At 33.9% G+C, this 27,758-nt stretch overlaps 1 protein-coding gene across 4 annotated transcripts in view; it reads right to left on the minus strand.

Moving 5' to 3' along the window:
- Positions 1-9,337: 9,337 nt before the first annotated feature.
- YTHDC1 (YTH N6-methyladenosine RNA binding protein C1) overlaps positions 9,338-27,758 on the minus strand; it is a 34,672-nt gene continuing 16,251 nt past the window's right edge. Inside the window, exons 6-17 of one of the 4 annotated variants that reach the window (XM_007193549.2) lie at positions 27,562-27,615; positions 26,897-26,991; positions 25,280-25,388; positions 25,081-25,198; positions 19,029-19,113; positions 17,868-18,034; positions 15,268-15,350; positions 13,982-14,018; positions 13,846-13,885; positions 13,675-13,737; positions 11,965-12,099; positions 9,338-10,334 (exon numbers count right to left, since the gene is read on the minus strand). In XM_007193549.2, the coding sequence (XP_007193611.2) occupies positions 10,110-10,334; positions 11,965-12,099; positions 13,675-13,737; positions 13,846-13,885; positions 13,982-14,018; positions 15,268-15,350; positions 17,868-18,034; positions 19,029-19,113; positions 25,081-25,198; positions 25,280-25,388; positions 26,897-26,991; positions 27,562-27,615 (1,211 nt within the window). In that variant the 3' untranslated portion in view covers positions 9,338-10,109. Of the gene's footprint in view, positions 10,335-11,964; positions 12,100-13,674; positions 13,738-13,845; positions 13,910-13,981; positions 14,019-15,267; positions 15,351-17,867; positions 18,035-19,028; positions 19,114-25,080; positions 25,199-25,279; positions 25,389-26,896; positions 26,992-27,561; positions 27,616-27,758 lie in introns of all 4 variants that reach the window. The other 3 variants (XM_007193548.2, XM_057546963.1, XM_007193550.2) reach the window with 3 other exon arrangements.

A 27,758-nucleotide genomic window follows, 5' to 3' on the forward strand; every position in this document is an offset into this window, starting at 1 on the left:
TTCTTAGGTTTTTGCTAAGCTTTTTTTTCCTTTCCCAAATGAAGTACTATCATGAAAATCAAGAACCAGACAAGAATGTTTAGTTGTTAATCTTTAACTATTCAGTACTGTACTGGAAGTCCTGGACAATTCAATAAGAAAAATATGTAAAAGTAATAAAATTTGGAACACAGGAGGAGAATTGGACATCATTTGTAGGTAATATGGTGTGTTGAGAAAAATCAAACAATTGAAAAATTATCATAGGTTACTATAAGTTCTGTAAGATGGCCAAAAATAAGACTAATATTAAAAATAAATAGACTTCCTAAGTTCAGGAAAAAAAAATCAAATATAAAATATTGTAGAATTTACCACAGTAGCAACAGAAAGCATAAATAAAAATAATCCTAACAAGAAATATGTAATACATATTGGAAGAAAAATATCAAGGTCTATTTAAGAACATGAAAAAAATGGAAAGAACTACCATGTACCCAGATGGGTAACCTCAGCAGTTAAATTATTCTCTCCAAATTGTTGTATAACATCAATGCATTTATTTCAAAATCCTGAAAATATTTTTAAAAGGCCCAGAAATGTTACACTGTTATTATGGAATATTAAATGCACAAAAATAAGAAAAAAAATGAAAGTGAACAATACACACTAGAGTGGATGATAGTTATTAAAAAACTGTGGCCCTGCTGCAAGCAGACAGAGATAAGTAGATCAATGAACAGTCTAGAGTCCAAAGCAGACACACATGTATGTAGAAATTCAGTGTATAATAATGGAGGCTTTGAAAATCATTCAGACATGATTACTCAATTATAAATGGTGTTGGGACAACTGTACAATGAGACCCCCCCATGCCATATTCTCACACTCTGCAGATTGAATTAAAGATTTAAATATTAAAAAACTTCTAAATTTTAAAATATATAGAACCCTTTTCAGAAACTTGGAATGAAAACAGCATAAACTCAAGAATCCATAAGTAATTTACATGTTTAACTGTATGAAAGATTTAAACTTTTAAATGGAGGAAGATACCATCAACAAAATAAAAAGAAATCCTATCATTAGCTGATAACACTGATAATACATAATTAATATTTGTATGTATATTATTAATATGTATAAAATATAAATATAAAGGTAAACTCATATATAAGCAGAGAATAGGAAAAGGCAATTTCTAGGAAAAGAAATATAAATGTTCAACAAATTTATGAAAAGATGCTCAAATTTATAAATAATTAAGGAAATATCAGTCAGCATAAAAATGAAATAGTGTTTTTCTCCTGTCAGACTGCAGGAATTTAAGGGCTTTATAGTTTTCAATGCTGATAAGAGTATATAGTAAATGGGCAAGTCTCATAAACTGTTTTAAGTAAACTGTACAACTACTTGGCGAATGATTTGACAATACCTATCAAAATGTAAAATGACTAAACCGTATCAAGATCCCTCCTTATCTTACAAAAAAGAGTATAAGTGTTAAGGTATATGTACGAGAATACTCAATACAGCACAGTTGTAATAGCAACATTTAGGAGTTCTCTAAGTGTCTAAGAGCAGGTTAATGGATAAAGACATTTTGGTACATCCATGCATTAGAAAAGATGGAGCCACTGAAAAGAAAAAAGGCAGTCAATATGCTCTAACTCAGAGGTATGTTCATGATACATTGTTAAGTGAAAAAAAGCTATTTGCAGAAATCTTTTCTAAAATAATTTTAAACAATGCACGCAAAGAATTACATAAACATAGAAAAAAATGTGGAATAAACATCAAACTGATAACATGCTACCCGTGCTTCCTGAGATAATCTCCAGAGACAGAGGCCGGCAGGCACCATTTTCACCATCTTTTTTTCTTTCCTCTTTTCTTGACAGGAGCCATCTTCATGCTCTCCCTCTGCTGCTGCCCCGATTTTTGTGGTTGCCATGCAGGGGACACCCCTAATCGCTTGTCTCTGAAGGCCAGAGGGGCTTACAGGGCTTGCTCCCATGGCACTGTAACAATCACAGAGAAGTTCTTGGCCGACTACCACCCCCAGGGTGCTGCACAGACAGTAGACAGAAACACACCTCCAATCTTCCTGAGAAAGAGGCCTGTTTGTCCAGAAGCTTTGGCCTGAGGGGCAGGCTTCTGGTCTGGCACACTTCCAAAGGCATACAGAAATGCTCTCAGGGAGCTGTTAGAACTAATAAATTCAGTAAAAGTGTAGGATATAAAATTAATATACAAAAATCTGTTGCATTTCAATACTCTAACAACAAACTATCAGAAAGAGAAAGTAAGAAAACAATCCATTTATAATTGCATCAAAAAGAAAATATCTAGCAATAAATTTAACCAAGGTGAAAGATCTGTACACTGAACACTGTGAGACACTGATGAAAGAAATTGAAGAAGACACAAATAAATGAGAAGATATCCCGTGATCATGGATTGGAAGAAATAATACTGTTAAAATGTCCATACTAACCATAGCGATCTACAGATTTAATGCAGTTCTTATCAAAATTCCAATGGCATTTTTCACAAAAATGTAACAAACGATCCTAAAGTTTGTATGGAACCACAAAAGACCCCCAAATAGCCAAAGCAATCTTGAGAAAAAAGAACAAAGCTGGAGGCATCACACACCCTGATTTCAAACTATCCTACATATCTATAGTAATCAAAACAGTATGGTACTGGCATAAAAACAGACATAGATCAATGGAACAGAATAGAGTTGAGAAATAAACCACACATATATGGTCAACTAATTTACAACAAAAGAGACAAGAATATACAATGGGAGTAGGGAAGTCTCTTCAATAAATGATGTTGGGAAAACGAGACAGCCACATGCAAAAGAATGAAAGTGGATATCTTACACCATATGCAAAAGTTAACTCAAAATGGGTTAAAGACTTAAACTTAAGACCTGAAACAATAAAACTCCTAGAGGAAAAAAATAGGCAGTAAGCTCCTTGACATTCATCTTGGCGATGGTTTTTTGACTCTGATTCCGAAAGCAAAGGCAATAAAAGTAAAATAAACAAGTGAGACTACAAGCAACCTTGTTTTATTGCACTACCCTTTAATATGCTTTACTGATACTGCATTTTTTTTTTACAAACTGAAGGTTTATGGCAACCTTGCATTGCTAGATGATGGTTACCATTTTTTTAGCAATAAAGTTCTTTTAACTAAGGTACATACATTGTTTTTTTAGACGTATTGCTATTGCACACTTAATAGACTATAATATAGTGTAAACATAACTTAAATGCACCAGGAAACCAAAAAATTCATGTGACTAGTTTTACTGAGATATTTGCTTTATTACAGTGGTCTAGAATTGAACCTGCAATTATCTCCACAGTATGCCTGTACATCAAACTAAAAAGCCTCTGCACAGCAAAGGAAATCATCAACAAAATGAAAAGGCAGCCTACAGAATGGGAGAAAATATTTGCAAATCATATATCTGATAAGGTGTTAATATCCAAAATATATTTAAAAAACTCATACAACTCAATAGCAAAAAAACAAAAACCCCAAAAAATCCAATTAAAAAATGGTAGAAGATCTGAATAGCTATTTTCCAAAGAAGAGAAACAGATGGCCAACAGGTTCATGAAAAAGTGCTCATGATCACTAATTATCAGGAAAATGCAAATCAAAATATCACCTCACACCTGTTAGAATGGCTATTATCAAAAAGACAAGAAATAACAAGTGTTGGTGAGGATATGAAGAAAAGGGAACCCTCCTATACTGTTGGTGAGATTGTAAACTGGTGCAACCACTATGCAGAACAGTATGTAGTTTCTTCAAAAAACTAAACAACAGAACTATCATACTATCCAGCAATTTCACTTCTGGGTACTTACCCAAAGAAAACGAAAGCACTAATTCAAGAAGATATATGCACGTCCATGTTCATTGCAAATTTACAATAGCCAAGATGCAGACATAACCTGAGTGTCCACAGATGTCTGAATGAATAAAGAAAGTGTGGCATACACACTATGGAATATTATTCAGCCATAAAAAAAGAATGAAATCTTGCTATTTCTGACAACACAGATGACCTTGAGGGCATTATGCCAAGTGAAACAAGTCAAAGACAAATACTGTACAATCTCACTTAAATGTGGATGGAATCTAAAAGAAAAAATTTTTAAGTAAAAATTTTATAAAGCTCAAAAATTTTATACAGAAAATAGGTTGGTGGTTACCAAAGGTGGCAGGTGGTGGAGGTGGGCAAAATGGCTGAAAGGGGTAAAAAGGTACAAACATCCCGTTACAAAATAAGCAAGTCATGGAGATGTAATTTTAACAGCATGGTGACTATAGCTAACATCATATTGCATATGCGGAAACTGCTGAGAGTAAATCTTAAAAGTCCTCATCACAAGAAAAAAAATTACGTGGTGATGGGTGTTAACTAAACTTACTGTGGTGATAATTTCACAATACATAAATACCAAATCATGTTGTACACCTCAAACTAATATAATGTTACATTTCAATTATGCTTCAATTAAAGAACAAATTAAAATGAATTTAAAATTTTTAAATGTTTTAAAAAATATTTTGATATTTTTTTCCTTCATTCCTAATCAACATATCTCGACTCTTTTGCCAGATTGCACCAGGAAACACATTCCCAAACAGAGGAGAAATAAGCTCTTCCTTCCTCCTCTCAGAAGATTGTGGGCTACTGAGTTAAAACAATGTGGCTCAAAGCCTGACTTTATTGCATACTAGCAATAAAGTCTGAAGCGCCTACCGGAGAGAGATGATGTAAAGATTTTTAAATGTAACATCATTAAATTTCTCCCTTCCCTTTTCTCCCTTCACCAGATTTTTACTATAAACTCCAGTGTGCTCTGAGCACCTTTTCCCCACACCAGCATTTGGGTCAGATGAGTTCAAGTGCAAAGCATAACCCTGTGTCACTTTTTCATGAGCTGAAATGTACTTTATCAAGATCTGTTTGCCCATATTGATCCTGCACCCTCACTCACCCTCTGCTTTACTCAGATCTATAACCTCTTCCCAATGATTTTTCCTTATTTCTGTAAATCCTTGACTGTACTTACAGCATCTTTGGTTCAAGGCCCAGTGAAGTAGAAAAGTTCCTCAAAGATTACAGAAATTTCTACCCTATTCTATGATGCAAGACAGAATGGGTTGTCCTGTTGTTTGTTGGATTTATCCTTAAACCAGTTCCCTGAAGCTGGCAAAATAGTTAAAACATTTCCATACTTCACATTCACATAATTTAGTCCCGTGAGATGAAAAAGTATCTATTTCAGTGACTCTCTCCGAAGAGCAGGCAAACGTTTCCCAGAAATTCTCAGAAAAACTCCCATGGCATTTCATTGGCCTAAGTATGGTAAACTGCCTAATTTTAAGCCAAGTCCTGGCAAAAGGAATGCCATGCCCTGATCCATGAGTTCCTAAAGGAATGGGATAACCCTGGCCAATCAAGTCCACTCTCTGAGGATGGGGCCAACTAATCCTGAATCACATGGGTTCTAGCAGGGTGGGATACTTGAGTGATAATTGAAGAACTGTTAGGATGGATAAAACAATGAATGGAGGCTATAAAAGAAATCAGTACCATTCACTATAACAATTATTTAGAATTTATTAATGAGTCAGTGGATCTGTTCTCAAATTTTCTCTCAAGCTATATGACCTCACTGCAGTGATGAAAAACAGCTGCTATAGTACAGATAATGTACGTTTCTAAAGAGGTCTGCTTACAAAGTAAGCAGTTCTTGTACAAGTTTTTCTACTACAGAATATGGATGATTTTGAAACAAGAAATGACACAAATGGAGATTTAACCTTATCCAAAATCCCAAAAGGAAGTTTATATATAGTATATATTTTATGTGCATTTAGCTTTGAAAACAAAAATAAAAAACAAATTATTCTGAGCTTAAAATTAATCCCAATAATATTCTATCTCCATAGACTTCAGTTAAAAACTCTCAGAAGTTACAGAGGAAAAATACAATTACCCTCATAGTAAAAGAAATACTTTTAATCTAAATAGTATGTTCCCATAAAAACCACTTACATTTCCTAATTTTGTATCAAAATTCTCATCCACTTCTGAAAACCACTACAGATGAAGTGGGTAGTAGGAATTTCTGCATTCTTATAAGCCAGTTGTTTGCCAATTGATTGAATATTTCCAACCAAAAGTACTGAGCTCACATTCCAAAATCACTGAGTCCTTTGAAAACTATTTGAGGCTAACTGCAGCCTCCTGTCTTTTGCCACGTAATTTAAAAACAAAGCTCCTTTGAGTGAGTTCAGTGGACGCCAAGATCTGGAACAGTTTTCTGACCTGTTATACCCTGAATATCATTTGTAGGATTGAATAGTCTTTCAGATGTCACAGACAAGTTTAGGACATAGAGAAGAAACTGAAAGGGAAACACAAAGTATAAGACTTAAAAGCATGAAAAGGAGAAAAAACTTAGATGACCCATAATACAGAGGATAGAATACTATGAATTGTTTAAGTTCTAAGATACCTATTCCTAGTACAAGGAATTTGAAGTCTAAAGGTTTGGATGAATAGTGTCACATGTGCCTCAATTTTTAATATGTACATCAAATTACATTTGGAATGTTTTCTATCCAAATCAAACAAAATTTTAAAAGTTGAGATAAAATGACCCATGTGTGAACAGTCACCCTTACCTTGGGGTCAGGGAACTCTAGTATAGTCAGTCAAATGCTGGCAACAAGTCATATTTCCTTCTTATTATTACATACATCGATGCCTTAAGATCATAATTTTAGTGATATGACAAAGCAGGATCTACGTCTTTCAGGTGAGTGACCAAGGAATTCTACAGCAGGATGAAAAGAGACATCCAGGAACAGAAGGAAGCTATGCCTACGACAACAAAACATTGAGTGAACAGTCAGACATAGAGATGCTAGTTCTATGAGAGAACATGCATTTAACAGCTATCTACTTGTCCACGTCATTTGGCAACGGTCCCTCCTGATGTAATTCCAGTGGCACTGACAATATCCCCAGCTTCTCTTGCCTCCAACGCTGGCTAGTCAAAGACCACCATTTCCCTGGACACACACATTGGATCAGAGCTGGCTCCACGAAACCAGCATGGCTATTCAGAGTTCTTTTGTGGAATTGATATGGAAACTTGTTGGAAAAAAATGGTCTCTCTCCTTCTGACACTGAGAACTATATGGATAATAGAAGCCTGGAGATGGTAATGGCCATTTTTGGAATACTTAAGACTATGCCTGAGAATAAAGTCATCAAACAGGAAAGCAAAGCCAAAAGAGAAGTGACATACCTGATTTAAATTTCCCTCCCTTGAATTTTTACTCCACCTAATAAAAACCCTGAATTTCCAAACTCTGAATAGGGAATTCCCTGGTGTCCAGTGGTTAATTAAGATTTGGTGCTTTCACTGCAGTGGCCAGGTTCAATCCCTGGTCAGGGAACTAAGATCCCATGCTGCCAAAACAAACAAAAAAAGAAAACCAGTCTGAATAACTGAATTTTGACTTGAACATGTTGCTGATGTAGAGATTTTTACAGTCAATATTGTAGAATACATGGAAGAAACTATGCTTCTCACAATAAGGAAGGCTGTCATAAATGTCTTCAAATACCTAATCAAAATTTCCATTTTACACTTCTATTATTTTGATTTCTTTGCATAGGAAAACAAATTATCATTCAATCTTTCACACCACATTCCTGTCAGTTTTTTCATTCAAAAAAATCAGGAGGAGAAAAACCAGTTATTGTGAGGATTAAATCAGCTAACATTAAGTATACAGAATAATACGTGATAACATAGTAAGAAATCAATAAATGTTAGCTTTTTAGAATAGATTAACTAGATACTAAGCATCTTAACACCTAAAATACAAAGCACACGTTAACATGTGATTGGACACTTTTAATAAGGAAGCTTGAAATATGTTTAATATCCTTAGTAGAACACAGCACCATCATTTAAAATATTTATTTTCTACTTTTTCCAAATGATGAGATGGCTTCTTCAAAAACACCAAACTGGATGAAATATATGGATGGAATCTTGGCTCCATCAATTACCACCTTTATAATCTTGAACAAATTATTAACCTCTTTGGGCCTGTCTCTCCATGTATAAAAATAGAGTGAGATGCTATATGAAGATGAAGTCAGTACATGAAAGCACAAAGTGACTTTAAATACAAAGTGCTCAACATGATGTATATTTTATTATTACTATGATTATTTCAGAAAGATGACTTTAGTATTACCTACTTATCTCATAAAGTAACATTTTTGGTGATTCCTCTACATTTTAGAAATTCTTCAGAGTTTAAGAACTTGAAAAGAAAACCTTAGATATCAACTTGCAAAACATATTGATGAATACAAACAAAATGTCAGTGAAATGACTTACCATACATTACCAACTGGTTTAATCAAAGGCAATGCTGAAACTAGAACCCAGGTTTCCTAATACAGTTAAATGTTCTTTCTTCTCTACCACACTGCACAGATTTAAAATAAATCCTTATGCTTTATTTTTGAAATAGGTAAATATACCTACTAATTGTAAGTGAATGGAAAAATATTCTAAATATCAGTGAGAATATGAAAGCAGTAAACTGATAGTTTTAAATATCCTTCAACAGTGAAGTTCCTGTGTTCTTTTGACACTAATATAAATATAAAACTGTAATCATGATCTGGTACAGAACACAATTATGACAATGTATGAAAACAAAAAAATGTGGTCAAATATTCAAATATCCCAAATAAATATTCAACATAACAAAGGCCAAAACTATAGGTATAACTCAAAATAAAGTACAAAAAAAATCTCTCATAAACTGTATTTTATACAGCTTGTTACTACTGAGAGGGATTGATGATTAACTTAACTTAAAATAAGTAACTATAAGAGGGTTAAATTTTAAAAGTGTATTCTAAAAGTAAAATAGAAAATACCTAAAGTAGCTAACTTATCAAAGTTACACATAAACCAACACAAAACCTGAAAAAAGAAAACAATCCTATAACCAGAGTAGATACAAAAATGTTATCAGATGAATACTTAACCAAAATACTAACGAAACTCCACTGTGTACCGTTAGTTCTTATATTAGAAATAGAAGTAATAAGCCTTTAATATAATTGACCTAGGTTAATCATTTCTGATAAAATATGCAAAAAAAGACAAATGGGGTTCCCACAATTCCTGAACACAAAGCATTCTTTTACGTCCACTAATATATAAGGAAACAAACTTGCATCCAGACAAGAAAGAAATACAAGACATAAGTGTCAATCTTTACCAATTTATTTTATACAAAACAGTAGCAATGTAGAATATGGGAATTATCTTCCGCTGCCACACACGCAAGTTGTGAACATTCCAAGCCAATGTATACAGTTTGGAAGGGAAGGCTAAACAATAGCATCAACCATGCTACTGAACATAGGAATTTTTTATCTAAAAAGATTAAAAATTAGATAGCAATGTCTTCTTAATATTGCTCTCATCATTGAAGACGGAAGAAACATAAAAAGTGACCTTTTTTAAGATTAAAGAAGGAAAAGGAGAAACCAAGAGGCTGCTACAACACTGCCACACAGTCAAACCATCATATTTCAATATTTGCATACTTGATAGCAGCATTATTTTTACTGAACCGTGTGCAACTACATTTAGAAATACATCAAAGCAAAATATTGTGGCAGTCATCAATCAAGATCCAAAAGAAAGAAAACAAACAAAAAATAACTCTAGGATGAACATACTATATGTAGATGAACATTTATGGAGACTGAATCAATATCTACATTCTTGGACTGTTCCATTCTGCCCCAATAAAAGTCTCAACTCAAATTGTCAACTGTGCATTTTTTGGAGGATTTGAGTTTTTCCAGTTCTTATTATACTGCATGCTTGGAACAAAGAGGGTCATAATAAATCCTTCTACACAATGAACTTTAAGTAGACAGTTGAAAATAAATTTACTAGTTGTAAACACACACAAAAAGAAAAATACAAGATTCTTTTTATCTTTAGACAATCAGTGCTTCCAAAAGCACATTATCTTCTATATCGACCTCTCTCCCCTCGGTCTCTGTCCCGATCACATAATCGCTCTCTTTCTCTTTCTCTATCACGTCCTCTATCTCGTTCTCTGTCTCTTCTGTTATCTCTAGGGCGGTCTCGCTCTCGCTCCCGATCTCTTTCACGAGGTCTACTTCTCCGACCACTGACAACAGCTTGTGTTCGACGAAGGAAATCATCCACCCTCATATCATAATCATGCTAGAAAAGGTAAAAAATGGGTAAGGTATGTCAAAAATCAAATGGAATTTATGTGTCCCTTTATTGTAGAGAAAGAATATAAAGAAATGCCCTATTCATTAATTCACAGAATGTAATTCTGACATTGTTTAGAAAAAGGATTTTGATGTCTTACTAATTAGACACCTACAACAGAGGATTATTCAAATCTCATTTAAAAAATCACTTCATGCAGTTTTCTATTTAACTTTAATGATTTCTCCATCCAATCCCTTTATTAAGATTTATGCGAAAATAATCACCAAATGATGACCATCAACCACATGATCAATACATCAATACATGCTGTCAACTACGCTAAATGTCATCAATGTTTTTCTGCAACAGGTGAGCTATACTTATTTTTCTTCCTTTGAGTCTACAAACTAAACCAAACCAACTCTGCCCTCTAAAGGTGAAGTTAAGAATTCTTCCATTCCTGATTTTTTTCAAACTAAATCACTGTTAATGACAATTTACGGAATTTGACAGAATTTTAAGAAAATATGTACTGCAGTAAGATTGTACAGTCTATTCCACACAGAGCTAATAATACACAAAAGGTTGAGGAGGACAACAAAGGGTAAGGTAAGCAACTGAGGTGCAAGGCTGTTACCGTGGATATTTTTTTCTAAGCTTGACCCCTGCTCTAGATTTCTACTCTTAGTTCTCAATTCTTCTTTACTTACTGAACTTGGTCTCTTCAAAAGTCAGCTTAAATATATAGAATATAAGGTTCAAAAACAATTCCACACTACCTTTCACATATAATAAATATGTGAATATTACCTAAGTATGAAATATATACATATATACTAACAAAAAAGCTACAACAGAAATAGAACTTGTTTAAAAGTACATTTCGATAAAAGAATCTAAGAACTTCCTTTTTTGAAAATGTGATCATTTACAAAAGACATTTTTAAAAACACAACCCAGCTAGTCAACTAAGATTTCATCATACATAGACTGCATATTTCTTCTTCTGTGACTGAAAAAACAAACCAAAAAAACCACTACTAAATTAAAGTCTATTAGTCAATTAGGATTCTCAAATTGTTTAACCGAACATTAAAGATCCTAGTATGACTTTATTTTGAAGGATTAGTATCTTTATGAGGATAAGGAAATAAATGACAGATGAAAAGTATCTCAAAGATAGGCTAGGAAACTACTGCTCTGACTGGTCCTCTCAGATATGCATGCTCTTCATCATGTGGGAAGATAAAAGGATGTTTATGTGGCCCAGCAGAGAGAGAGAGAGAGAGAGAGAGAGAGAGAGAGAGAGAGAGAGAGAGAGAGAGAGTGTGTGTGTGTGTGTGTGTGTACCATTTAATAAACTCAGCCCATTGTGTGTGTGTGTAACATTTAATAAACTCGGCCCAACTACTATACTGAAGACCCAGAAATCTCAACCTCAACTATAGTCTGCTTAAATAATCAAAGGGACTAGCCATTTTTAATAAAAACAAGTTGTGAATTACTTCAAAAACAGCCTTCAATAAGAATATGAAACTGTCTACCACTCAACATAATCTGGTATCCCTCACATTCAAATTATCTACAGAATTCTAAGTAGTTCCCTCATACTTTTGCCTTCTCATTCACTTACTACTCGTTTATCTCTGTATCTTGCTTCATGTGGTACTGGGTGATGTCCTGAGTAGGGGGGATGAGCTTGAGGAGGTGGAGCGTGGTGCTGATAGTAAGGATGGTGTGGAGGTTGTTCCATTCCAGGATAAGGAGTCTAAAAAAAGAAAACCACTTCCATAAGCATCTACCAAACATCCTTGTAAACAAACCATTCTTAGAATTCCCCTACCCAAACCACCCATCCCAAACAAATAATTTACTCTATACAAGCCATTTACTTTGATGGCATTAGGATTCCTATTTAGCTTACCCTATTTGCTTGTTGAAAATGCAAGCATACCCTATTTGCTTGTTGAAAATGCAAGCATACCCTATTTGCTTGTTGAAAATGTGTGTAATAAACTCTCTAATTACATATCTTCCAAAATTTAACATTTACACTTTTATACATACCATTTACATACTAATAAAAATAGCGAGCCCTCACTACACAGTGATTACTATGGACCAGGCACTGTCCTAAGCACTTTACATGGCTAATTCTCACAGCAACCCTACAGATAGGTACTATTATGTAATCCTAGTTTACAAAAGGGAAACTGAGGCACCAAATGGTTAAGTAACCTGCTTAAGATCACACTGCTAGTAAAGGGGTGGAAGTTAGACACAATATCAGGCATTCTGGCTCTAGAATCAGTCATCTTAACCACTATGCACAAATGTATTCTTAAAAAAAAAAAAAAACAACTCAGGGGCTAATGAACTTTTAAATGCCATTATAAAATGAATAATGGAAAATCAAAGGTACTTCTCCCCCTAATTAGTGCCAAGATAATATTATTAAATATTTTCTTTAATTTCCTAGAATCTAAAGGAAAGAAATCTCATAATTCATCTATCTGTACAGAGTACCTAAGTGAAACAAAAGTCAGATGGAAATGCCACATTACAGGCAGCATTTAAGATAAAAAAGGTAAGAAACAATCAGAACTACTTAAACTTCCAAGTTTTTTATTTTTTAGGGATTAATGCTTCAGCTATCCTCAATACCTTAAGATATATTCTAAGAATATCCAGTTTTCTTAAAGAAAGGAAAAAAAATTAAAGTTTAGGAACAGGGTTTAATTAACCTTATTTAATATAGAGAATTTACTGAATATTAGGGTCAGGCACTATGCTAAACTTAACATGTATTTTGTATATTTAGCTTCTTGACAATCCTGAGGTTGACATTAAATGACATTAATGACTATTCCATTAAATTTTAAGCCATAAAAGGATAGACATAATGTCCAATTTATTCACCAACATATACCCAGAGCAAGCACAGTGCTTGCAAAGAGTAGGTACTAAATATTAGTTTGATGAGCCAAAGAATGAATGGACGCTTATCGAGTTTTACAGATAAGGAAAACTATAAGAAAAAAATACATTATGAAACTTGTCCAAGGTCAGAGTTGAGAAGGGAAGGTATTTGAACCCCAAAGAGTTTGCACTACTAGCCACTACAATAATAAATCATAATACTCATCAATTAAGCCAGTACTATTAATAAAAATCAAATCATTCATTAGCCTTTAGTTTTAAAAACAGCATGCAAGTATATATCACCAAAGATACGTATTTTAAGTCTCCTAATGGGTAACTGTTACATATTCCAAGTAGGCACTCAACATGTATGGAACTGCAAATGAATTTAAATAACTTGCAAAAATAGAATAATACAAACCATTCCTTGCCAAGGTGGTGGTGGTCCCATGTTATGAAATTCCCTCACATAGTCATTGTAGGACTAAAATGAAAGATGATAATGTTAATAAATAAATAAAAAGCCCAGAAGTTACAAAATAAATCAGATACAGATTTTATGTACATTAAATTTAAAAAGTGAGATGCTTACCCCATTTAAAAACACATCTCGGCGAACTCCTGAAAACCGTCTGTTGGGAATAAGATTTGTGAAACTAAATTCAGGTAATTCATAAACTAGTTCCAAGAATGTAATTCAAAACTTAGCAAGAGTGAACCCAACTTACCTATCTACTTCCTGGTATCGTGGATCCTTTAAATACCCTGTTTAAACATCAAGCATTTTAGTATATCAAATATATGTTTTTTATTATGGCATTATAATTAAACCTTACCACTCAATTCAATTCTTCCCATGAAATAATAGTGATGCTATTATTGTATTATTCCACTTTCAGATTTTCTTCTCAGATTACATGATAAAAGTAACTAAATAACTTACTGATATCACAGAATTATAAACTGCTAGAGAGATTTTCATATGGATCTTCTAAATTCACACCCCAATTCTTGCTAGACAGAAATTTCTTCATGCTGCACCATAAGGAAGGTAAGGGCAGAGGAATTATCTTGAGGACACCGTAATAGGTCTTCCTTAAAACAAATGTTTACCTCTACCTTGAGTATACACAAGCCTTGCTAAGTCAACCATAGTTTTAAAAAATGCAAATGTACAGGGAGAAAAGCAAAATTAACAAAAGTTGCAGAAATGAAGATATATACATTTTATCAATAAGTGAAAGAACCATGGTAATAAGAGAAATATTCTCCCCCTCCTTCTTTTCCTAAGTACTCAGTAAATTAAAAATGTAAAAAAATCTGAGGGGCCAAGTTACTGGGGAAAAATTTAATTTTACTCTCTGGAATATTCCATTTTGGAGAAGAATGAGGCTTATCAAGCCACTTGTCACATACAGGGCTGTAATGCTAACACCAACTTCCAAACTGCCTAATTTTTATAAGTGTATCACTGACTGTTTTAAATAAATATCTTCTCTTAAATACACTTTGCCTTTTTCAATTCCAGTAAGGGAAAGACTAACGGAAAAGCTGCTTTTAGATTAAACCAAGCATTCCCCATTCCTCTCTAAAAAAATGATGTCAAAGGTATTTTTATTTAGAAAAATATAGCATAATTTCAGCTTCCATTTAAAGCTGTATACACATGAAATACTAAGTATCAAAGGGAATAAAAAGCTTAATAGAGTGTAAGATCACTGCTTTCCCTAACTACATTTAATCTTAAAAGCACAAGTGCAGTTTCCATTTGTGCAATAATGATAAATTAGTAATTTGAGGTAATTAACAGATTATGATAATGAGTCACACTAGAATAAACAACCTTAACAAAGTAGAGGAATTAGTACGTGATTAATAATTTCCTAAGGTTTAAGTAGTCACATCCTAAAGTTTTCTCATTTTTAAAACTATAGGGTCATGATAGAAGTTTGTGGTGTTGTTGTTGTTTTTAATAATTTCAAGTCAAATATCCGCAGGATTATAAAATATTAACCTGGTCTCTGATGAAACTCAGGGGCATAGTCAATCCTTGGTTTCTTTCTGCTGTTATGAATATCATAATCTTCTGGTCGACGCCTACACAAATTAGACACATTAGAAATTAAACCAAAAACTGCTGGGAGAACAAACAGCAAAGCAAGTGTTTCTGACAGAAATAAGCACACAAAAAAGCTCATTATTTCCTTTAAAATAACACCTTAATTTTTGGTGAGCAAATATCTTAAAATTTCTAAATTTTAACTCCTCAAAGTAATTACTATACACCAATCCTTAGATGTATCGCTGGAATAGATATTCTCTGTAATCCTCATACTATGATGAGACACTTGCAAAGAGTAATCTGCTCAAAATACGTAAATCACATTTTAGTAATCTAAACAAAAGTAAATGAGCTGCCCTCAAACTAATATAAATATCCAGTTTAACAATTAAAACACTTTCCCAAATAAAGCCTCCATTCAGGTAAAAGAAGGGGAAAAAAACTATCATCATTACACAACAGGTAACTCTAAAATCTATATATGTAAAGGTATTAATGTCATTTTAGGCTAAGTCTAAAGAAAATTAAGAATTTCTTAAATATTTTTCTCCTGCTTTGCACAAAATTACACTTTTCACATGATCATACAGAAAATTTGATACTTATTAAAAGTGACTTTACAGAAAAGTTTTGAAAATCTTAATACTTTGAAAAACCAATTTCTAAAGTTAATAACATTTAGGAATTATGGGAATTTTTTCTAGAGACAATGCCTTAAAATAAAACTGGCACGTAATGGGGCAGAGTTTTAACAGAGTTCATAAAACGAGTTCAAAGTGTATTCTTTAGAAGGTGACAACTTTACTATCTGCAGAGGGCTGCTCTTCACTATCTTCCATAAATCTCAATGGTTAATGTAAATACATCATTAAATACACTTCATTTTACTTAGCATTTAATAAAGAGCTACACAAAAGAAAAACAAAAATCCAAGTTTTTAAGGTAATAATAAATACACCTTTTTACCCTTAATGTAAAAAACTCCATAATAACCTGGTATCACCAGTTTTCCAGCTATTTCTCTGAATTATCAACTGCTTTCATTAACTTTTGCAACACAAGTTCACTCAAACTACGAAGCTGCAATAAACCCAAACCCCCCAACAGAATAAAAACAGTTGCATCTACAATAAATAAGACTAAGAAAATTAAAAGCTGGTTTAAAAAAATAAACATACCGCTTTCTTGTAGTTTGGGGAGTGCATTTACGACCGGTATAAAACATGATAGTAACAGTTCATAAAGTAGTCCAACTACTGACTTTAAGCTGTAAGCCACATACAAATATGGAGGCCCTGGCAGGCTTGAGAGAAGGTGTAGTGTAAGTATAGTTTACAGTCCATTGCAAAACTGAGGTAAAAACTTCACTTGTATGTACTGTATTGCACTGGAAACCTCTTAGCTTAAAACTTCAAAAGACATCTTGGTGCTCAGTCCTTTTGGCCAAAAATAAGGGGGCTCTGCCAGGTTTCCTCCTACCTACTTGACAGTGTCCTTCTTAAGCTCAAAGAAATGGGGACTCTTGTTGGATTATCTGTACCTACCACAGGATGTTTCCACCAAAAGGAAACTTAACCAAAGGTTTCATCCCATCAACCACACATCCAACAGTCTTTAGCAGAATATTTTAGATTTAGCTGTATGCAAATCTATACAGGGGAAGGTGTTGGGTAGAAGGGCATAAATCAGTCCTTTGCAAAGACTTCTCCAATTCTGCAACAAGTTAAACCCCCTTTTCCTGGAAAATGCTGTTTAGTTCGTAAGTAGTGATCAATAACCATGGCGATCCTCTAAAAAACACTTTAAGTCCACAGGTACTGCCAGCATCTGGAAAAGCTGTAAACAGACACAGCAACAGCCCTTCTTTTTGGTTTGTTGCCGGGTCTCCCAGGGCCACTTGATCCCCTTTGGAGAGAACCTATTGTTTTCAGAAGCTCAGCAAGATGTGTGAATTCACTGGGTACAAGTTAGACAATATTTGACAATGGGGTTAACACATCACGATGGCAAAATCTGAAATAGTCCCAATAATGCTCCTCTTGAATATCAAAATAACTTAAAATATTTTATCCTCTAAATGAGGCGTCATCTTCTGAAAAAATATTAGTGATCCTTTATAAAAGTCCCATATCTGATAAGGCTTATCCAGAGACACACCTGAAAGAAAAGGCTTTTTACAAAATATTAACAATTTTTGCAAATAAAGACTTCCTCCTCTTCCTCCTTTCTAGCCTGTTCTTAGCAACAAAGGCCTACCTCATTTCAATGGTATACATTGTATTATCAGATTATTATCTAATCTAAACTGGTTATCACTCTTTAGCAGATAATTTTTTCTGCATAAGGAAAGATCCCCATTTTCCTCTTGAAAAATGACTGAGACCAAGGTGACCATGTGAAATCCTCAATGAAGCCACAAACTAGTCCATGCAGCTTGATTTGAGGATTTTCTCTTTCTTCTTTACCGCAGGACAAACTTTTGACGAATCACATTCCTCCATCATGTTATTCTGATACATGTGCCTATTATCAGTCCAAAGAACGTTTCTAACCTTCCCACATCCCGGACTGGTTCTCGACGGGATGGACGTCCTCTTGATCGGGGCTGAGAATGCATTCTTCTCTTGTGACGCATTTTATGAATGACCTGATACAAGTCAATACTTTCATCAGGGGGAAATAGAAGACAAAGCTGGGTTCCACATTCAAGTTCAATTTCCTAGAATAGGAAAGTAGTAATTTACAAGATGAAAAAAAAGGAGAAACTTTCAATAGACTTGTATTTTCCTGATGTACAAGAACAAAAACAGATTGACTTGGAGGCTTCCTTCCCAAGGCTGATGATCATATGCGATTCCGATAAATTTCCTTGAAAGGTTTTTAAAAAACCTTTTAAAAGTGTTTCACGTATTTATATAAGGGGAAAAATTAAAAGTGTAGAATCTTCAAAGTTAACTATACAAAAAACTCTGTGACAATCACTCTGCAACAAAGGAATATTTCTTTGTGCAAAATACGAAAGTATCAGGACAAAGTCATCCATCTTAATACAGTGGAGGAAAAACATACATTAGTGTGGCAACAATTTTCATAATCATAAATTGCTAAATGCACTTAAATACATTATATTAACTAGAAAAACAGACTAATCTACAGACTTTTTAAAATTAAGTTTTATTTTCAGTTACCAATATTTTCACTTATGAGCAATGAAAACCTGGTTCAAAATTACATGTAGAAACTGTAAGGTTCACAGGTTTGGGTTTAAGTCACAGCACACTTTTGATTTCATTTGCAGACTTGAAAACCTGACTACACATACTTATCTCCTTTTCGTAAAGCTTCCTTCTACTCAGAAAACTTCAGCAAAGACATTAAATGGCATTTCTAAAATATATTATACAAAGTTCAGAATCTGTTAAACAGTAATAACATAATGAAAAAGCATGTAAAAATCATGCCAATTCTCTTTGAAAACTTTTCCTTCAACTGTATTAATGAAGTACCATATAAAGCTACCTATCTTTCAACATTAACGGAGGTCAGATTAATCAATCAAAATCACAGTAATCACAAACTCCAAATAAGACTATTTTCCCTTAATCTTTCCCACAAATTCAATCAAAAATGGTTTTAAAATATCCTTCAATAAAGATCTTTAAAAGGGTTGATTAAATATATGTTTTTTAAAGAATCAATTAAAGTTAACAAACCTGTCCATCACGTCCGATCTTTACTGGCTTATGTTCATTCCAAGGATTGGTGAGATGAGCCGACTTAGTGAAGGGTAATTCACGCCTAAATACAAAGTAATATTAATTATATTACTTTGCAGAATCCTTATACTACTTTAGTAGTGAATTCCTATGTTAATCATGATTTAAATATGACTAAAATTTAAGACTGATAGAGCTTATTCCCCAGAAAGGGAGCCCCCTTCAGAGACACACTCTTTCCACATTCTCACGTGTTCTCAAAATCAAAAAAAAGCTAAATAATACGCTTAAGATAATGAGCTTAAAACCAAGACAGTTTGGGGTTTAATCCCAGCTCTCTCTCAGCTTCTCTGAGCCTGAGTTTCTTCATCTTATAAACAAGGATATCACCACCTTCTTCATACTTGTTTTAAGCAGTTTGCATATGAAATAACATATCAAATGTTTAGCATATTTCTTGTTTCTGTGTACTAAAAATCTTGTGTTTTTTTTTTAATAAATTTATTTATTTTTTGGGGGCTGTGTTGGGTCTTTGTTGCTGCGCGTGGGCTTTTCTCTAGTTATGGTGAGCAGGGGCTACTGTTCGTTGCCGTGCGCGGGCTTCTCATTGCGGTGGCCTCTCCTGTTGTGGAGCACAGGCTCTAGGCACGCAGGCTTCAGTAATTGTGGCGCACGGGCTTAGTTGCTCCGCGGCATGTGGGATCGTCACGGTCCAGGGCTTGAACCCGTGTCCCCTGCATCGGCAGGCAGATCCTCAACCACTGCGCCACCAGGGAAGCCCCTAAAAATCTTGCATTTTTAAATAACTGACCAACAAAGAGATGAAGCTTAACTAGGCAGTTAATACCAAATGAAAATACATGCCCCCTATCCTTGGTTCAGGGCTGCTTTCCCAGATTCAAATATCCTCCCTCCTTTTGATAAGGCAATACTCCCCACTACACATGGAATGGCTCCTGACAATACAAATGTTTTTATTCATAAATTCCTATATTTGCATGTATTAATTATGCCCTCCACTTACACTACAGTGCTATACCTAAATAATTTAAACAAACTCTGGCTCTAAGCTCTCTGAGCCATAGGGCAAAATGGTCTCACCAAGTTAAAAAAAGATACCCTGTATTTTTATAGTTCTTTAACAACCCAGCACAACACTGAACACAAACATGACACATGATAAGTACTTGTCAAAAAAAATAATCGAAAATTAACATCATTCAATAAGGTTTCATCTATTTGTGCATAAAGTAATGCCAAATTAAATAAATGCTTTAATTAAAGATCTATTATATATATATACACAATACAAATGAAACTGCTCAAAGGACATACAAAGATGAATAAAATAAAGAGCTTGCATTCCTAACCTTTCTTCCACAGCTTTTATCAGAGAGTAAACAAGCACACACAATTATTTTGTAAAAGAATGGGTACCCTAAAGTTTTGTTTTTAATGTGAATGGTCATATCTATTTCGGAAAGAAAGAAAAAACAATCAGAAAATGCTTCCTGGAAAAGGTGGCATATGGGAAAAGTCTGAAAGAAAAGTGACTCAGGAAAAGCCGTATGTAGAGAGGTAAGGCAGGGTTACATTTGAAGCAATGAAAAGGACCTGAGCAAAGACATAATGGAGAAGAAAAAATACAAGCAAATATCCTGGTCCAGTGGACAAGCTATATAACCATTTATTCTAACCTTACGTGAATTTTCTTAAAGATGAATATTAAACGCCCAAATTTTACACTTTTTACACCTCAGAAAATATTTTGACATTTACAGGAAAAGAGAAATATATCTAAAATTAAAGTATCAAGGTGGCATGATCTGTGGTGGTGGTGATGTGAATGTATGGGAGAAGCGGGCACAGTGTGACAGAACTGCCTACTAGGTACTACTACTGGATTCCTCATCTAAAAGACATCTTACCTCACACATTGAGAGTAGTTCAAGAGTGTATATACATACATAAAAATATGTGTGTATGTATATATATCTACACACACACACACACACCCTTTACAGGGAGGGCAGGGGGAAAGAGACTATCATTAAGCTAGAATAAGTCCATACCAAAAGTCTAGAATATCCAGATGCAGATCTATAGTTAAAACTGTACTTTAATAGCTTCTCAGATTTTTCCTCTCAATTGCCAGTTAAAAAAAGGTTTCGGAAAGGAATAAATAACCTACAACTACGAAAGTGCAGGGCGGTTACAAATTATTATCGCACAGAGTTACCACTGTTATTTAAACATTAGCAATGGAATACCCTAGGTACAAAAAAAAGGCATATGTTGGTTGAGCTGTTTGAGTCACTGAGGGTTAAAATTCTTTGGTGGCACTGGTTCTAACTAGATTCTAGAGACCTCTGCCCACTGTTTCGACACCGTAGTTAATCCCAGACTGAAAAGCACAGAGATCTATGAGGCCTTAGGAAAAACAGGGCTTAGATTAAGACTAAGAGAAATTGCACATCTGTGGTCATCACAATTATAGAGCAGGCATCCTAAAAATCAGCTTTTGAGCAGACATGTAATGAAAAAGCCTACAGATGATTATCTTTACTGTGAGTACCCTAGGTAACATGGCAGTGATTCTCTGAATTAAGGAGCTTAGAAAATGGGGCATATTTAACAAAAGAACATGAAACTGTACAGAGGCTCTTATGTGCTGGATAGCTGTTTTGGTCATTAAAACTAAAAGGAATAATATCGAGAAACCATGAAAGAAAAGAGAAATGGGTTACCTGGAATGGACATGAAAGGGGTGAGGTTAAAATACAATATAGTCAGTAGATTTAATTCTGGTTGAATGACATTCTATAGATTTTAGCCTTATTTTGATCTAACTCCCAGCGGCAACTTAAGTCACTTTTTAATGCCTCCTTTTCTATCTGCTACCATGCACCATCTAGTTTTAAACTCCAGTGTGCCTATAGGTTTGAAGTGCATGTAAGGATTCTGCATTTTAATAATCAGATACTACTGATGCAGGTGATCCAGGGACCACACCTCAAAAAACTTAAGGCTAGTTATTAAATCCAAAAGGTGCTTAAATAAAACTCTGATAACTATCATATCTGAAAAGAAAATATATTAATAGCAGTTACTATTACTGATAGCAAAGCCTTCAGGGTTTATATTTATTAAAGTTTAATCCTTTTAACACTGAAGGTCAAATGTAATTCTCATTTCACACAGAAAATTTAGTTCAAGTGACTTACTCAAAGAAATGTCAATGTAATAAGAACACGTGCCCCCTCAGAACTCTTAAGTATTTTAATATTACTCTTTAACGCACTTATGAGTATTTTAAAAAAAGTTAATTTTTTTTTAATTAAGAATATTCTAAAAAAAAAAAAAAAAAAGAATATTCTTTCCAGGTAAACCTAAAACTTACTTAAAAGTAAAAAACATTACTACCCAAAATTTTACACAAAATCTTAGCAGAATGGACTATTTGGGTTTGTACCTCTTCTGATGCTAGCTATAAATATTTCAAATGAGTTAGTAAAAGAGCCAGAAAGTCAATGAAGAAGAAAATGAAGACAATAATCTGTGAATAAATTAAACTCAAACTCATCTTCTAAAATTAAGAAACAAATTTCCTTATCAATAATCTGAAAATGAAGGTTCATAAAACAAGTAACATTCAAAATAAAATTTGCTACCACCAATCTAAAACTGGGTAATTATTTTTCTCCTAAGAAAGCATCACCTCCAAATATTTTCCAGTGACACCAATAATGTTTCTAGTCATAAAACCATAGACTTAACAAACCTCTCCTTTGGCCTTTACAGTTATCCATCCAAAAAAATAAGTAAAAATGTCTATCTCTGCTAAGAAATAATTGACACCTTGTCTTCCCTATAAACTGCCACCAGATTTTTAAATTTTATAATTTTGATTATGATTTAACTTTAGAAATTAAGAACTATAAATCTATATTTAAAAACCCTGGGTACAATGGAGTATGGGAATATCATCTATAGTCTCACCACCCTAACAATGCATTCCAACATTATAATTATGTATCCTTTCATTTGTTGTATCTTTCCATGTTATTACATGGACAATTATTTTTGTGTATTACATTTAAGTGACAAACCATAATCTACTTAACCAATTTCCTATATGAGAGAATTTAGATTGCTTCTAATTTTTCCCTATAGAAAGTAATGACGGGGGGCTTCCCTAGTGGTGCAGCAGTTGAGAGTCCACCTGCTGATGCAGGGGACATGGGTTTGAGCCCTGGTCTGGGAAGATCCCACATGCCGCGGAGAAACTGAGCCCATGCGCCACAACTACTAAGCCTGTGCTCTAGAGCCTGCAAGCCACAACTACTGAGCCCGCGTGCCACAACTACTGAAGCCCACATGCCTAGAGCCCATGCTCTGCAACAAGAGAAGGCACCGCAATGAGGAGCCCGTGCACCGCAACAAAGAGTAGCCCCCGCTCACCGCAACTAAAGAGCCCGCGCGCAGCAACGAAGACCCAACGCAGCCAAAAATAAAAATAAATAAATTTATAAAAAAAACAAAAAAGTAATGACGGGATGAATAATGGTGATATATTTATATGCGCATATAGCTTTTTGCTACTCTATTAAACATCAACCTAATACACCATCTCTGCTGTATCACTGCCCATTTTCATAGTTCCTCACTGTCCCACAGCAAAGGTTTATTAACTCCTTAGGCTGGCCCACATTACTACCCATCTTTGCCTTTTGTTCTTCTCTTTACTGACTGCTTTATTAAAAAGGTGGTTCCCTATCCCATCCACACACCCCACTCACACCCCCCCACCCCATGGTTTCTGATTTCATGTCTCTTCTTTGTGCTAGTTTGCCTTCCTGAATATGAACAGCATTTTTCTTTCTTATCCAATTCCTCTATCCTCATCAAAAATCCACCTAAGCCGACTTAATGATACAAAAAAATCCATATGGTCCCTTTCAGGTAATTCTTATTTAGCTAAAACTAATTTTACAGGTAGTAGATTTGTGCATGCCATATAAGGTTCACTTACATAACTAGCTTTTCATATTGTTGAAATAGCTTTCTAAGCCCAAGATGGAGCCACTCCTGCCCAAGGTGCTAAGCCAGCAAACTGAAACTTAGATAACTTTCATGTCCCTGTAAATGCTCCACTTGACCAGAAATGCAATATATTGTCAGTCAGTCCCCAAACGCCAAGCCAACTCTGGGCTTCCTCATCCCAAACAAGGTTCTGTGTGGCCCCATCCAATCAGATATTTTCTTATTTGTCTCTTTCTTATTCTTTACTATTTATCCTATAAAAGCTTTCTGCCTTCTGCCCCATTTTGCAGTTCTCAACAAGAGACTATCCATTTGCTGAAGTGTTAAGTCTCTCTGTATCATCTAAATTGACTTCTTTAATCATTTTTTTAAAAACAATGTACAATCGTTCAGTAAGGACAAAAAAAGTGGTAAATAACTCAGATTTCAAAGCAAGTCTACTTTTCTAACAAACATTTAAATCTTAACTACTGCAGTTTCAAAAGGTCACAATGCCAACTAACATGATTTGCTAACTTCCTTAAAAAACACTACTTGTTCACAACTAAATTAGTCACCTCCAAAATGTTATATTAGCCAAGTCAAAGGGTGACTATTTTCCCACTCCACAGTAATAAAATGGCATGTTAAATCACTAAACATAAACATGTGCTAAATAACATAAGCAACTGTCTGATTTGTAAATTTACTGCCATAATACTAATGCAGAGAACAAATGAAATACATAAAACTCTGGACTAAATAAATCTTTGCCCTATGCATTCTATATTAGATTATAAAGGTGGTGAACAATACAATCTAAGCATATTAATGTTTTTACTTTTAACATTGTTAAATAAGCTCTATAGATCCCAATCAGCCTAGGAATGACACCAAAAAAAGGGGGACAATAATTAGAATAATAAATTAAAACTAAATAACTGTAGAGTTTTAACATTATTCTCAACTGGTAGCCCATTCAAAACAAGAGCAACTTTAATTATCTACACTAAAGTGTGTAATTTACCTGCAAATCCAGTCAATTTTAAAGACACCTCCCAGCATTTTAGCATTCATTCCTGCTGGAAGGACCCAATGTATAGGAGATCCTCCATGGTGTGATTCTGAAGAAAGTCTTGCAAATCCTAGGGGAATAAATCACAACATAATATATAGATGCAAATATAATTAATGTTTTTACATATCCAAATTATTTTTACTCTTACCTTGAAATTTTCCACTCTCTCTCACAGAAAATATTAAGATAACACTCCTTGCAGATCTGAATGCAGCATTTAATTTCTTCTCGTTTACTGGCAATGTAGACCATACACCCTATATAAATGATGTAAAGATCAAAGATTGAAATTAATGTAAATCTTTTATGTTTCCAATTACATTTACAGAAGACCAAGGTTACCAGTAAGCTATAATGAATAAATGTCCTATGTATTCGTAGAACATTTATGAATAATGTCATATGTCAAAATAATGGAATAATCTATTAAAAACTTGGGAAAAATATGGAGAAAATTACCAACGTTAACAAAATCATTAAAACTAGTAAACACATGGGGACGGGGCAATCAAATCATATGGGCTAGAATTTTAGATAATAAAAACAATCACCTACAATTTAAAATCAGAACCATTTACTGTGGTAAAAACATTTTGCTTGAAGGTGAATCACAATGTGTACATTTTTTCTTTAAAAACTGTGCCTAACCAAATAATTAAAAATGATCATGTTAGTAAATCCGTAAGTGAAGAATTTCTGTCAAGTTTCTAGCATTTCTCTCTTATTTCTATTTAGGTTCAAATTTTCACGTATCAATAGTTTGACTGAAGAGACCTGTGTTTTATGTAGAGCTGGAACATAGTTATTATTTCCAAAGCATTTTAATCAATTCTTTGATCATGAAAGATTAAGAAGGCAGGAATGGTAATGTAAACCAGAACCTCTAATTCAGTTTAATCTGCTGATACATACTAGACCTCATTCTCACTAGGTGCTTAACTACTTCTGCCTAAATCCACTCCAGCTAAAGAACAGAATAAACTTCCACTATTTAGTGTACTATTCCTTCCATCTGTAAAATTTAGTGGGTAACCCTCAACTTAAGTTAGAAATATAGGATTATTAATATTGACAGAAATACAGTTTACAAAATGCTTTAGTTTTAACTTTCTCACAGTAGAAACTGTCTTAAAACAAAAATACAAAAATATTAGAATAGTTGGTATAAAAAGTAGATGCATTTTTGTAACAAAAACATTTTTAAAAAAATTAACCTTACGACATCCTACAGCAACTGGGCATATCCCTTTTGTAAAGCCCAGGGTGGGGCTTTAAACTAAAACTAACTCTTCCCTTTTCTTCTAAATCCAAGTGATCTTACTTCTAAAAGTAAAAGAAACTCTCTGTAAAAGAATGATTTCTTTTCAAGAAAATCTCAAGGTGTAAAACAAGCAGCAATAAAAAACAAAACTGGTTAACTAAAAAAACTTTATAAAATGTATTAGTATAATAAACTAGCAATTGAGTATAGAAACACAAAAATCCAAAGAAACACGTCTTTTGCAGTACAATGTATAATTACATATTCTTCAGATATTGAATATTTTTACTTCTAAACTCATCTTCAAAAGATTCAAAAGAAAACTCAAATGACTACTAGGTTGCCTAACCAGTCAAAAAAGCAGACCCTACATGGCAACTGGACTATGGATCTTTAAAGCTTTAATGAAAATTACAGTATGTCATGTACTCAAGTGATACTCAAGTCCACCTTCACATTTAAATTTTCAAGATTAGGACATTTCAACAGAACTGATGCTAATACCTTAGCTTTGGCAAGGGACACATTCTCATGGTTGTTACTCTTTATGAGAAAAAATCTCGCATCCTGTAGGACATATTTGAGTTTACTGGTTTGATCTGAAAAAAAGAAATCCAAATTGATTAAACAGAGGCCATTATCACACAGAGGGATATAAGTTGTACTAACTGAAATTAGCCCTCCAAAACCCAGCTAAACTTTTAAAATTCATAATCACCCATTCAACCTAGAAAGCTAAGCCACAACACATAATAAAGCAAAGCTAAGAAAGACACCAGCATTTTGCAAGAAGGCAAACCTAATATAGTAATGTTCTAATATATCAGATCCATATTTTTTAAGTGTGAAAATGGCTATAAATTTTATAGATCTTTATCACATTAATCATTTAAAATTTGCTAATAGACCATTATGCTACTAAAATATATATACCATCCACTCCATCCAAAAACTGTTAAGATGTCCTAAAATGCTTGCTACTATTCTAAAAGATACCCAGTAAGAAGTGAACACGGAGCTCTGTATAAGACTAAATTATTTTTTTCCCCTTAATGTAATATATCAGAACATTACTACATTAAAACCAACTATTAATGGACAACCAATAAGGCAAAATAATGACTTTTAAGGAAGCATGCAATGAAAACAATTTCAAATTTAAATGATACCTTTTCGGACAGCACGAACGGAAGATGATAATTTCTCATGCTTCTTTTCTGAACCTGTATTTAGCCAAAGTACATTTGTTCAGATTGAGCTTTAATAGAGATAAGACAAAATTTCTACAGTCTTGTCACATAAAGTTCTCATTCAAGACAAATTATTCTTCCTGGCGCACCCACACACACAAAAAAAATACTTCTCA

This window comes from Balaenoptera acutorostrata, chromosome 5 (assembly GCF_949987535.1).
Source record: "Balaenoptera acutorostrata chromosome 5, mBalAcu1.1, whole genome shotgun sequence".
In the NCBI taxonomy this organism is placed as follows: Eukaryota; Metazoa; Chordata; class Mammalia; order Artiodactyla; family Balaenopteridae; genus Balaenoptera; species Balaenoptera acutorostrata.